This window comes from Triplophysa dalaica, chromosome 9 (genome assembly GCF_015846415.1).
Source record: "Triplophysa dalaica isolate WHDGS20190420 chromosome 9, ASM1584641v1, whole genome shotgun sequence".
In the NCBI taxonomy this organism is placed as follows: domain Eukaryota; kingdom Metazoa; phylum Chordata; class Actinopteri; order Cypriniformes; family Nemacheilidae; genus Triplophysa; species Triplophysa dalaica.
This window is the reverse complement of record NC_079550.1, coordinates 20,918,770-20,932,890: the sequence shown is the minus strand read 5'-3', so window position 1 is coordinate 20,932,890 and position 14,121 is coordinate 20,918,770. Positions and strand designations below refer to the sequence as shown.

The 14,121-nt window shown below is 39.1% G+C and overlaps 1 protein-coding gene across 4 annotated transcripts in view; it reads right to left on the bottom strand.

Moving 5' to 3' along the window:
* fat3a (FAT atypical cadherin 3a) overlaps positions 1-14,121 on the bottom strand; it is a 111,302-nt gene that overhangs the window by 6,876 nt on the left and 90,305 nt on the right. For all 4 annotated transcript variants that reach the window (XM_056756492.1, XM_056756494.1, XM_056756493.1 and 1 more), the window contains 15 exons: positions 13,302-13,455; positions 12,969-13,202; positions 12,497-12,886; positions 11,465-11,679; positions 11,247-11,384; positions 10,336-10,479; positions 10,060-10,257; positions 9,731-9,955; positions 8,371-8,947; positions 7,111-7,245; positions 6,874-7,031; positions 6,301-6,769; positions 4,688-4,841; positions 3,205-3,878; positions 973-1,083 (listed from right to left, as the gene is read on the bottom strand). In XM_056756492.1, the coding sequence (XP_056612470.1) occupies positions 973-1,083; positions 3,205-3,878; positions 4,688-4,841; positions 6,301-6,769; positions 6,874-7,031; positions 7,111-7,245; positions 8,371-8,947; positions 9,731-9,955; positions 10,060-10,257; positions 10,336-10,479; positions 11,247-11,384; positions 11,465-11,679; positions 12,497-12,886; positions 12,969-13,202; positions 13,302-13,455 (3,976 nt within the window). The remainder of the gene's footprint in view (positions 1-972; positions 1,084-3,204; positions 3,879-4,687; positions 4,842-6,300; positions 6,770-6,873; positions 7,032-7,110; positions 7,246-8,370; positions 8,948-9,730; positions 9,956-10,059; positions 10,258-10,335; positions 10,480-11,246; positions 11,385-11,464; positions 11,680-12,496; positions 12,887-12,968; positions 13,203-13,301; positions 13,456-14,121) is intronic.

Here is a 14,121-nt window from a genome sequence, read left to right as displayed (position 1 = left end):
TAGTACTGTAGCTCAATTACTGATTCATTTTCTATTTATTTAGTTGCGGATCGAAACTTCAAAAACGACAGTCGACGTACTCTTAAAAGACACTTCTTTGTTAGCATATTTTTAAAGCTATATATAGATAATAATATTTAAATAAGAGCCTGGTTGTGTTCTGAATACTTTTCATTGGTGAAGTTGTATTTTGAAGTGGGAAACTATTTTAAAATGTGGCTAATTTTGGCCTATTCGGAAGAATTCTCTTGATCTCATTTGTACATTTTAGAACGATTCGCTTTCGCACCGGTGACAGTAAATAATATCTAGTAATCGTTGTTTTTGTACAGTTCGCAACTTACAAATTCATTCTAAAAAAAACACTTGTTGTTGAGGAAAAGGAAAATAATTTCTGTTTCACATTCTGTATTTCAATCATTTTAAATGTTCGTTATATGGAACATGTTTTGAAAAACAGTTAATACCAATGTATATGTGATACAATTCAAAAGAAATAAAATATTAGGATTCCATGACTTTTGTAATAGCATGAGCTATTGTGCATGTCTGGGCACTTTATAGATGTTGCATAAATAAAAAATGTATCACAGAAACCCTGATATGTTTTGTACTACATTTCAGGCATGCACAAATATGAGGCGATGCTGTCAAAACGTGCACATTTTTCTAGGCGTGTCGGTGCCGCATCGAGATGGAAATAGTTTCTGACTGGATCGCATTTTCCACACGGTTATAGATGCGAAATGTGAACCGCACCATACATGTCGTAATAATGAAAGCGTGACTCAGTGCACTTAAAGGCAGCATAATGCATTCAGGTACACACACACACCTCCATTAGATAACTACTGAATTTCAAAATAAAGATGATGATGACTGAAAGATGAAGAATCCTGAAAAAAACGTGTTTTTATCGAGAAGCATGTTGTTAATTATTTCCATTACGATAACACACACGCAGTGTCTTACCATTATCATCACAAGAATCCGACTGAAATGAATTCAGCGACTGGACCTCAGAATTGCTGCCCTTGTTACTGCCGGAGAAACACGTGACCTCCTCCAGTAAATCCACTTTACCTAAACACAAAGATCAAAGGTCAACCAATAACAACTGCAACAATGTTAAGAACTGCGACTCCATAAACACACTGAAACACTCTGAGAGCCACTCCACAACATTTCTGCTCCTCAGATGTTTTCCTTTTCATTTCTTTCTTTCGCTCACACATTTTCCTTTGATCTTCCTCTAATGGTGTTACGGAGACGGCCGCTCATAACAGCTGCATATAATCGTAGCTCTATAATACAGTACATCTGATTTACATAATAGAACTAAAATAAAGTGACAAAAATATAATCTGACTGAAGGCTCAAAATTCATTTTTGTCTGAGAGCTTAAAAATTCGAATTTGTCTGAATGTCTAAAATTATAATCAAATTGAAGGCAAAAAATGATAATCTGAATGAATGACAAAAAATATTTTTGGTCTGGATGTCTAAAAATGAAAACTGACTAAATGTTTTAAAATTATAATCGGACTAAAGCTCAAAATGTTCATCTGATTTAATGGCAAATTCCACCTTCGAGATTTCTTTAATATTTCAGTAATTTACATTTGTGCAGCAGTCAAACAGCCGTTCTCTTTCAGAATAAATGTAATGTCAGGAAGACCCATCTCCCATCAAGATCGGCTGCACTGCGTCAAGATTGGCTGCGCTGCTGACCTGCAGCTGCAGCTCATTACATTTGAGATAGGTAGAGAAGTTAAGTTGTGTATGTTTGTTCACAGCATTTCGGTGAGGAATGTTATATAAACGGTGAATATAACACTGGATTTGGAGATCGTTTGAAACCGATAGACTGCGCGGTCCCAGCGATAAAAGATGCCGGACATAAACTGCACAAGTGTAGTGATACGGCGTCAAAAGACTGTGTTTTGTTGGCAATGGGTGCACACGTGCTATAGAATTGTATGTTTTCGTAAAATAAACGTAGAGCTGTATCTGTCTTTTATAAACGTGATCAAACTAAAGACTATTTAAAGGTTATCATACTATTCTGTAAATTCTCAAGATTAACATGAAATATCCAGAAACAGTCTGATATACGGCCACTTTAAAAACCAATAACGTTATTCCTTTTGGATGGAGGAAAACTCAAATACTTTAAAGTCTGCTGTAAGGATGAAACAAACATCAGCAACATGGTTGCACTGTAAGTGACTTTGGATAAAATCGTCTGCCAAATGCATAAACATAAATGTAAAAAAGTATAATATTAAGATCTTCGAAATGTTTTAAAACCATATGTTGAAGCAATTCCTGTGCTGTCTAAAGTCAATTACTGAAGCTATTTCATTCTAATTTCCATCTGCAATTTTGTAAATTGGTTCACAAAAAGCAACATTAAAAGCCGCCCAAACTGAAAACTTAAAATTAGTTTCATCCTGCAGCAACGATCTCAATTTCATCCGTAATCCTCCTGTGAAACACTTTTTGGATTAGGTTTAGCAAAACTATAAAACTGTGGAAACAGTGTCAACAAACAACAGTGTTCTCGCCGACTGGCGTGCGCTCGTGAATAAAGCGTCACAGCGGGACAGTGAGCTCAGTTCCAGAAGATAAAAGTGCTGAGCTGCGTCGCTGCATACACAGATAACCCAAACCCGCCAGCGCTTTTCTTATCAAGGCTGGCACAGGTCAATTTACAATCGATACATTGGGACGCGGATTTGAAGATGATTGCGTAAAAAAATCAAAGCTGCTGGTTTGATCCTATTGACTGTGAATATCAAAATGTGTTTGTCAATATGTCTGTAAGTAAATCCTCAGGAGAATCAGAGTGTGTGTAAAACAATCTCGTGTGAGGTTAAATGTGACGTAAAAAAAAGGTTTTGGATTGGGTTTCACTGTTGACAAACATCAACGGATCAAAGCTGTCTGATAAATTCATCGTGACAAAGACTTAACCATAAATATAAACTCACCGACTTGTACCAAGACAGTAATATTAAATACATATCCAGTTTATATTTACACTAGGGGTGTACACTAGGGGTTAAACTAAAAATTATATGAGACTAAATACTGATTTGACGATCACAATATTTTAAACAAAATGACAAAAAAATACATATAAAAAAACACTTTTTTGAGCAAATATTTAGACTCATTTATTACAAACATCTCTTCTCTTACCCTCATCTTCCCAGGGACTCTTTCGAAGCGAATCACAGTCTGACCGGCAGGGCGAAACAGGCGGCAGATTTGGCGCTACGCTACACACGACCACGCCCCTCCGGTTGGTTCCGCCCAGTATCCGTGGCGACTCCGACGGATGAAAAGTGCTCATCTCCGTCAACTCCAGGCCTCTGCCATCCCCCTTCCTTTTCTCGAGAGATCCTCGAGCATCTCCGGGGAAACACGGCGTGTAGGCCATGGGTCGGACAGGAACCTGTGGTGGGCCGATCATACTTCCTTCCGTGTACAGGCTGATGGGCTCTCCGATAGCGCATCTCAGGGATGGGTAATGACCACCGTTGGCTTTGTGCAGAAGGGCGGCCGTGGCCGGATCCTGGACCATGGAGAGGTTATTCCGTGAATAGCTCTTCTGGAAAACTTTCTTCCGGAAGGCGATGAAGAGGAGGATAAGGGCGAGGATGAGGAACAGCACCACGACGATGCCGATCAGCTCCTCTTTGCCGACGTAGGCGTGTCCAGCCTGCATGTCCGGAACCAACACGGGGCGGACGGAACAGGCGCTGCCCACGAAACCGGGCGTGCAGTTGCAATAGAAGGAGCCGAAGGTGTTGACGCACATGCCATTGTTCTCGCACAGCTCGCGTTCACACTCGTTCACGTCCTCCTCGCACCTGCAGAAGAGAAATAAACACACTTATTGTTAGACTGCAGGAGGTCAGAGATGTTGTCCAGCTTTACATTTTATTGCTACTCTAAACAAATGGTTTAGTCTGTAAATAAATAGTTTACCCAAAATTAAAATTCATCCTCATCTTAGTTCCTAATGACAAAATGTGATCATTTATAAGAAGATCCTTCCCACTTTTCTTCGTTTTAAAAAGCAAATAATAATGAGACTATATTCAAAGTCTTCTTAACAGCATCCGTCCTAGTTCTCTTTAACAGAGTCATTCTGGAGCCACTCTTCATTTTCTTCTTTTATATGATAAAGGATTTGCAAGTATTTTCAAGAATTCACATTCTGTCGTAAAACACCTTTTAAAGAAGACCATAAGGCTGTATTCAAGTAATTGTGCTCTGGACGGGGATTGTGACTAAACACTAAAGTTGGATGAAAGGATTTTGAGACGTCTGATGTTTGCATATCAAAACAAACAGAAGTGTTTCTTTCTGTGGTCTGTAATGAATCACATTAGCATAAGTCTGCAGAAATATAATCCACTCAGAGAGAAAATATAAAAACACATCTGTCTAAAAATCAATAGACTGCTAATGCCACCTTGTGGACACATATTGTACTACAGCCCCTAAAATAATGCAATTCACAAATGCAAGACCAGCACAAGTGCATTCAAATGTAAACCAAGAATAAATATGTATGAAAAACGGTCACCCGGTGCTGACTCAGTGATTTTTCACAATGGTACACATGTAAAGATGTTACAAATGAAAGCCTTTAATGAAAAATTTATGAACTGACGTCGCTCCTGTGTATCCTCTCTTGCAGCTGCAGACGAAAGCGTTTCCGATGGGTTTGCAGACGCCTCCGTTCTGACACGGGTTTGGAGCACACACGCTGGTCTCCGTCTCACAGCGACCTCCGGTGTACAGACCGCTACAACTGCACGAGAAACCTGAGACACACAAGACAGAACGCTTACTTCATGTAATGCAAAATGACTGCACGACACGCTCGTGCCGCTGGGTAATCGCATGGAAAATGTCAGCGAGTAAACAGAGCGCTGCTTTTATCTGTGCTACCCACAAAACAAACAAACAAGGGTCTGGCAGACGCCCCTGCGCAAACGACCTTTAGAAAAGCACGGAGGAAAAGCACAACTCCCAAAACACAGACAATCTGTTCATCCAAAGCAGTGAGAGAGAGAATGTCAAAAAGAGAGGAAGAAAGTGAGAGGAGAGTCAAAATGAGACTACGTGGGAAGGTGAAAAGGAGACGAGATAAGAGGAGACGTGATGAGACCAGGTGAGATGTCAAATATGGGTCCTAGATGAGAAGACGTGAGAAGATAAAAGAAAAGAGACCAGACGAGACAAGAGAAGAAAGGTTAAGATGAAATAAACAACGAGAAGAGATGTGATGAGACCAGTTGGGGAAGTTAAAAGTAGAGAAGAGAAGGTATGAGACAAGAGGAAAAGAAAAAAGAGACAAGATGAGACAAACCAAAGATAAGATGAGAAAAGAAAAGAAAAGATGAGAAGAGATGTGACGATACCAAATGAGAAGTCAAAATGTAAGATTAGATGAGAAGACAAACAAAAAGAGACCAAATGAGAGAAGGGAAAAAAATGGAAGGGAAAAAGACGACAAGAGATGAGAAGACAAAAGTGCAAACCAGATGATGAGAAAGTATGAGATGAAAGAAAATGAGAAGACAAACAAGAAGAGACCAGACGATACAAAAAAAGGGACAAGAAAAGAAATGAGACTTGATGAGACTGGATGAGAGGTCAAAACCGGACACTAGAAGAGAAGGTATGAGAAGAAAGGAGAAGAAAAGAGATAAAATAAAATAACAAAAAGAAAGATGTAAAGAGAGCCGATAACAGGTCAAAAGATGAGATGAGAAGTTATGAGACAACACAAAAAGCAAAAGAAGGGATGTGAAGAAATGTGCTAAAACCAAATGACAGGATTAAAGTTGGGATTGTATGAGAAGACCCGAGATGAAAAGAGAAGACAAACAAGAAAGGGCCAGATGACACAAAACAACAAATAAATGGAAAGAAAAGATAAGAAGAGATTTAAGGGGAGAAAATGAGAGGTCAACAAGACTAGATGCCAAGTATGAGAAGTGAGACAAAAGAGCTTTTATAAAAGAGAAAAAGGAGATCTGATGAGAAGAGACGGGATATTGTATAAAGACAAGAAAACAACGAGAAGACAAAAGAGTTGAGAGAAGATGAGATTGTAAATCTTCATCATCTCTACTTTGAATTCTATCAGATTCGGCATTCGAAATTTCACTTCCCAGACTTAATTCTGACAAAACCGAGCTAGAAATTCATCAGAAAATAATTCAAGCAACCTTATAAAATAAAGAAGAATGATTCCGAGATGTTTCAGAAGCTCACCTCCAGACGGCATACTGACGCAGGTGGCGCCGTTGAGACAGGGCAGGGCGGCACAGGCGTCGGGGTACAGAACACACCCCAGCTTGAGATCCGTCAGTCCGACCACCTCTGCGTACGGGCTGCGTTTGTTCTGCAGCGGAAGTTCATTGTCGTTCAGAACCACCGAGTCCAGACAGCCCTGAAACCCGTTGGTGACCCGCGGGCCCTTCCGTTCCGTCACACTGCGGGCGTCCGTGGGCGACACCTCCGCCCCGAAGTAAATAGACAAATCTGCTCCCGTCGGTCGTACTTTGGGCGTACCCAGACGTCTCTCTACGTACGTGTCGTCTAGCGACAGGCTGCTGTAGTTTCCCCGTATTTCCAGGGTCACGTGATGCCAGATGCCGTCGTTGATTGGTCGCCCGGAGATTCCGATGCTTCTGGGGTTGTTGCCGCAGTCTAACTGGAACCAGAGCTTTCCCTCTTCGATCTGTCAAACAAATAAAGAGGCGGGGCTTATTGACATTTAGCTCGGTTGATATCAGGTTTTAAGGAGGTTCATTTCTATGTGTAAGTAAATGCGTTAAAAAGCACCTTTAACACAGTGCAGGGGTCACTGCGCATGAACATGATGATTCCCCGGCTCTGCATCGTTCTGATCCGAAGGGACAACTTCATCTCTCCGTCTCTATCTCCGTCTGTAACTCTGTACTTTATGTAACTATTGCCAGAGAAACTCAGAGACGTGTGTCCTGAAAAACAAGCAGTTCGGTCACAGGATTGGAAACACGCAGCGTAAAACGAATGCAGAACACAGAAGTCGAAACTTACCAGCACACTCTCCGAGTTTGCCGGGGGGACACTGGCACGCGTACGGCCCCCTGCTGCTGTCTGTGCCAACACACTGCATGTCTCCAGGACATCTTATCTCCGCACACACCTCAGAGCCGACAGAACAACTCCCATCTGAGGAAGAGAGAAATATTGCTGGATGATCACTGGGTTTGGGTAGAGGACACATTCTGGAAGTGCAAATCTGTGACAAATGCATATCTTTGCATGTTCACTGCAAGTGTAAATTACTCAAACAGTAGGAAAAATACAGACATGTAAAGTCAGGATTAAATTTTTTAATTCAATATTTCAACACTATTTGTGTGTGGATAATTACACTAAGTAACATTAAACATTTAAAGGTAAATTCGGCAGATTACGCAGATGCTTTTGCCCAAAGTGAATAACAATATTGTTTCTTTTTTATGTTTACTGGGCATCAAACCCACAACCTTTGCTTTGCTAACATTTTCCCTAGTAAATGAGCTAAAGGAATATTAACAACCAAATCTACAGCAACTAAAAGACGTAATATTACGAAAATAAACAAATAAAAAATATTTTATTAAATAAATATAAATATTTGTTAACTAGATATAGTCCTGTTTTTATTTGTTATTACCTTATTTTGTTTAATTATTAAACCAATTGTTTAATTTGTTTTATTATTAACTTTGTGTTCATTTAATATTTATTTATTTTCCACAGGTATTGATTGTTTTTTTATTTACTTTAATTTTTTCTCTATAAGTTCTTTATTTTTAATTGTTTCATTTTTAACGATTTATTAATTATTTATCACTTCATATTTTGGATTATTTGTTACTCCATACAGGAACGGCCATATTGCAGTTTGAATATTTTATGATATAGATTTGCATCTAAAAAAAAAAACTAATCAAAAATGTAAATATATTAACTACTTTTATCAAATTTCTCTCATTTCGGGGAGTTCCTTTTTTGTTCTTGAAGTATGGCTACATTAAATAAACATACATTTTATTCTATAGGGCTTTTCACAACAACCGTTGTTCCAAAGTTGTTTTACATCGGGAAAAAAACAGGAAAAGTGATAAAAAACAGAAAAAAGACGTGTAAAAATATGTTAAATATAACCAAACGACAACTGAAGCGAAGAGTGTAACATTTCATAAGGTGCTACAAGAATTTGGGTTTAAGTGTTTGGCGGGTAAGTAGGGTTAGTCCTATATGATTCATATTCAGTTATTACAGAACAGTTAAACAATATGAACTCACCGCTGCACACACATCGTGTGTTCCTGTTAAACTTTGGCGACACAAAACTAGTTTTGGTGGAGCTGTATGTGAGCAGACTGTGTGAGTCCAGCGTGATGGTCTGTTCACACTGGGCTTCTCTGCAGTCCAAACCCGAGCAGTTCTTGTCCAGAACCGCCGACACCCTCAAAACCTGATCCAGCTGACGACGGGCTGAACTCAGTTTCTGCGTGACGAACGCCGCTTTGTAGAACCCTCCACCTTCCGTCGTCTCCACGACAACCAGCAGGTCCAGCTGCCCGGTTGACTCGACGGGCTGAACGCTGAGCACGTGCAGGGCGTCAGGACGAGATGTTCCCATGACGCTGGAAAGAACACGTCTGACCGAGGGGAGGTGGCGAGAGACGAAGTCGTGAGGGGAGACGCGGTCGAAACGGATCGTCACGGCCTCGTGGAGCATCTCAGCTGAGGCCTGCTCCACGTGCACGCTCACGGGCACGCTCACCATGAAGCGGCCATCTGTTACAGTGGCATTGAGAGTGTAGCGGCCTGCGTCCAACCCGCTCAGAGCGATGATTCGACCGTCCCGAGGGCTCACCTGAAAGACAGAGAAATCACAAAACGTGACTCACAAACATTGTCAGGTGCATACAAATATGATAACCACACACATATTGGTTTAAAGCGTTTGTTTAAAGAAACGGATCAATGTAATGGGGCAAAGCTGTCAAACACAAACATAGAGCACAAAGACACACATCCAACGAGAAACTCTGCAAAAAATTATCTTGCTTAGTAGTTTTGTAAAGATTTCAGTAAAAAATTAAAAAAATTGTTAATTAAAATTTTACTTTTAGACTATTGACCTACAAATTATTGGAAAAACGTAACTAAACTGAAATAAGTGTAAAGCAGTAAAATTATAATAATAATGAAAAAATAAAATACAAATTAATTAATATTATATAGCAACATAAAAAATAAACGAATAAATTAATGACCAAAGCATATACCAAAATTGCTGAAACTAACAAAAATTTATGAGAAAACAAATCAACTAAAAATAAAAGCTACTTTTAAATATTAAAAAAACTGAAATTAAAACTATGATTACTCTGATAAAAATACATTAACTTAAGCAAAATGACATTAATATTAAGAATATTAAGTTTTTATTACGGAGGTTAAATGATCATCTCTAATGTGAAAAGATTATTTTCTCCCCCTTTTAATCTAGAAAACAATACTTAACATTTTTTGTCAAGTTTTCCATTACAAATATCTACAAATTCATACATCAATATTTACTTAAAAAACAAAGTGACCCAGAATGTTAAGAAATGATTTAATTTCCAGTGAACACACATATACACTCATATACCTTGAAAAGGCTGCTCTGTTGATGTGTATGTCCATAAGTGAGTATATCAAACGCATCCTGATCCGTTGCGTGTATCTGACCAATCACGCCTCCCGGAAACTCGTCCTCCATGGTTACGATGTGCACGTGCAACGGTAACGCTGCAGGTTTGTGAACGCTCTCCTCAATAACACGAACCAACACCGTCGCTGTCGACGACAACGGTGGCCGACCGGAGTCGCTGGCCTAAAATACAGGGAAAAAAACATCAATCAAACCGACCAATCAGGGACCAGAAAGAGTAAATTGAATATTTTCATTAAAATAGCATTCAAATATAATATCTTTACCTGCACTTGAATGACGTATTCCGTGCCCTCTGACCTACGAAACACCTGATTGGATGTCAACAGCCCATCTCTATCCAGCTTAAACCACGCCCCCTTGTTTCCTGATAGGATGCGGAAATGAAAGGGAGGGCCATTGTGGCTGGCATCTTTATCCACCACAGACAGTTGCAGGACACTCGTTCCCGATGCTTTGTTCTCCTGTTGATGAGATAAACTTTCATTATTTATTTAACTGTACTTAGATGTGATTTGATGATTTGCCTGGAATACCCCTACCTGTATGACAGCAGAGTGATTGGCTGGTGTGAAAGTGGGCGGGTTGTCATTAACGTCCGCGATGTCGATGTTGACCTGTACGGTTGAGGACATGGCTGGTGTGCCACTGTCAAGCGCTCTTACGGACAACGAGTAACTAGCCATCTACACAGAGAGAGAGAGAGAGAGAGAGAGAGAGAGGCAGAATAAAAGAAAGCAAAAAAGGAGTTAAAGAGAGTTTTTGCTCTCATCTACAAATAAAGTCAGTCCGCCGAACAGAAATTTTTAGGACTTTATTAGGACAATTGACTAGAGAATAAAACTAGGACCTGTCAATGCACCTAGAATAGAAAAATGTGTGTTGGTGTGTGAAAAAGCTGTTTGATGTAAAGACACTTCAGCACCATCTGGCGGTCACAGTTAAAATTACATGTGACATTAAACTTGTAAAACTGCTAACAGAAGTCTGAACTCTTGAGAACATTTAAACGTTGTCTTTTCGTAGTCATGTAAACACGTTATTCACACCCTTCTTTCTTTTAAATTTACCTTAAGTGTTATGTTGGGGGTAAAAAACATCTTGCATTAAGAATTACGTAAAAGAAATTTCAGTCATTTGGTCAACATCTACCACCAAAATCCTTTCATTAAGCCCCTTCATCAGTTTTGTTAAGCCTTTACAGGTGTATTTGTATTACCTTAAACTCAGGCATATGAGGAATTGTTCGTATTAAAATTATCACTATGACCGTGTCTATTATTAAAAGATTACACATGTAAAGGATTTGATTTATTATTCTCCTCAGCTGTTGGATGATCAGTGTCACTTTAAATAGTCTTTGTGAGATTTTTGCCCTATTTTACGCTTTTATATCTCAATCATGTTGGTCGTCATGGTAACAGTTACCACGGCGATGTCCCACGTTTCTCACCGTTTCTCGATCCAGCTGCTTGTTGACTTTGATCTGGCCTGTGATTGGCTCAATGAAGAACTGGTTCTCTCGGTCGCCGCTGACGATTGAATAGAGGATGTCGCCGTTCGCCTGGCTGTCGATGTCCTCTGCGGTTACCTGGGCAACCATCAAAGTAATTATAATGTGGATATAAATATACGATTGAAGTGCGTTTAACAAATGGCTGACCCGATTACCTTCACCACGGTGTCTCCTATGTTCGCGTACTCAATAATAGACACGCTGTAAGCGTCGCGACTGAACATGGGGGCGTTGTCATTCACATCTGTCAGGTTGATGTTCACCATGGTAACAGCACCAAGGGGCGGAGTCCCGCCATCCGCTGCTTCCACGGTCAGGAAGTAATCCTTACAGGACTCAAAGTCTAGAGGTCGAGACACGGAGATGGCTCCTGTACAAGAAATAGGGATGTTTCTTACTGTAGTGATATTACATCATGTAACAGACAACGTCATAAGGGATGTACAGTCGAAAGAAAGAAAGAAAGAAAGAAAGAAAGAAAGAAAGAAAGAAAGAAGGAAAAAATCTGATACAAATCAGAAAAGGGAAGTAAGGAAAGAGGAACAAGAGAGACACAAAAATACAGAAAAAAGAGAAATAAATAATGAGAATTAAAGGGAAAATAGAAAAAAACTATGAAGAGAAGAAAAGGGAAGAAAAAGCTCAAAAAGGAAGAAAAAATTAAAGAAAAAATTAAGAAGAAAGTAAAAGTAGAAAAAGGAAAGAAATAGACAAACAAGCAATTAAAAGGAAGGAAAAAAGGCAAGAAAAAGACAAAGAAAGAAAAACTATGAAAAGATAGAAAAATGATAGAAAGAGCAGGAAAGGGAGAAACAATTAAAAGAAATGTAAATGGGAAAAAATAGACAAAGAAGAAAGAAAAAACAAAAAAATAAGAAAAAGGAATAAAAAGTAAAGAAAAAGAAGAAAATAAGAAAAAGCATGAAAAATAAAGAAAAAATAAAGAAAAATAAATAGACAAAGAAAGAAAAAGCAGAAAAGGAAGAAAAGCAAATAAACAGACAAACAAGAAAGAAAAAAGGCAAGAAAAAGAAAGAAAGAAGGATGGATGGGTAGATAGACATGAAATGAAGAATGAAATGAAGAAAGAAAGATAGAAAGATTGTGTGAAGAGTTTAAACAGCTGCTGGTGCTATATCACGACTGACGTGTCACATGTGTGTTTACACATCACTTCATCATCTCACCTGTGTTGATGTTAATGGTGAAATGACCTTGCTGGTTTCCGGAGCGGATGCTGTAGTAAATATCAGCGTTGGTACCGATGTCTTTACTGGCGGCGTAAACCTGCACCACCTCCGTACCAACAGCCACATCTTCAGGAAGAGTGGACAGATAGTCTCTCCTCTCAAACACAGGCGGATTATCATTGATGTCCAGAACCGTGATAGTTATGTTGGCGAGAGAGGAGAGTCGAACGGGAACACCTTGATCTGATGCCCGGACCGTAATACGATAGGAGGACTGGACCTCACGATCTAACAGACGCTCGAGAACGACGATCCCGGAAGACTTATCAATAGAGAAGAACCCATCTGCCGAATCAACCAGAGAATATACTACTTTACGGTTAACACCTGGAATAAAAATAAACACAGACGGGGTTAGAAAAAAGTAGAAAAACAAGTGTGAAATGTGAAATTTAGACATGTGTCGTACCCAGGTCAGGATCTATAGCCTGTATTCGGGTCAGCAGGGCTTTAATTGCTGTGTTCTCGTACACGCTGGCCGTGTAATGATTCAAGCTGAAGACAGGCGGACTGTCATTCACATCCAGCAGATCCACTGCCACCTCAGCTTCACACCACAGACCACCTCCATCCGTCGCCCGGGCAACCAGATAGTACCGCTCCACCTTCTCACGGTCCAGCGCCACGGTGGTCTTCAGCTCACCTACAGAATAAAAAAATAAAATAACGATCCATAAAGTTATACACAAAACTTTGAACAGGAGAGGGAGAGAGACAGAGAGAGATAGAGAGAGTACTGTACCTGTATGTGGGTCTATGCTGAAGTCCTCCGCACCAGAACCCAACAGAGAGAACTGAATCTGAGCGTTTGAACCCGTGTCTGCGTCTGTGGCTCTGACCCGCAAGATTTGTTTATTTACAGGAACATCTTCAGACACAGACACTATATACACGGCCTGTACACAAACACAAACAACAAACACACAAGTTCACTGTTATTGTACAGGTGAGCTCAGCTTCAGGCAAATTCAGACAGGAACATTTCTTTAGTGCTCTGGCTTTCCAGTACAGAGCCGAGAGGAAATATAAAACTTCTTTTGAATACTGAGGCATTCAGAAAATAAACCAAGGTTATCCTTAAAATCAGGGAAGCTGAGGAGTCACAATATATTGGGAAAAAAACATATTAATAGTTATTATTAAAGATAATTAATATTATGCTTATACTACGCATTTGATACTATCATAAATAATTTAGTGTAAGTATGTGGTTGCAATCCAACAAAAAAAAATGTGTACCAGCCATAACGGGAACCTCTCTACACATAAAGTGTGTGATTCATTGGCCAAAAATGAGAGAAGACAAAATATTAAGATTACTTTGAAATTATTCATTTATTAATTATTTAATACAATAACATTTAATAATAATATTTAACTGATAGCATTTTTTTATTATTATTATTATTAATGCAATTAAACATATAATTTATTTTTAAAATTTAGAACAAAAAATTAACAATATTACAGTTGAAATTGACATTATTTCTTTATTAAGTACAACAATATCTACAATAATAATAATTATCATTATAATTAACCGATAATTATTTATTTTCTTA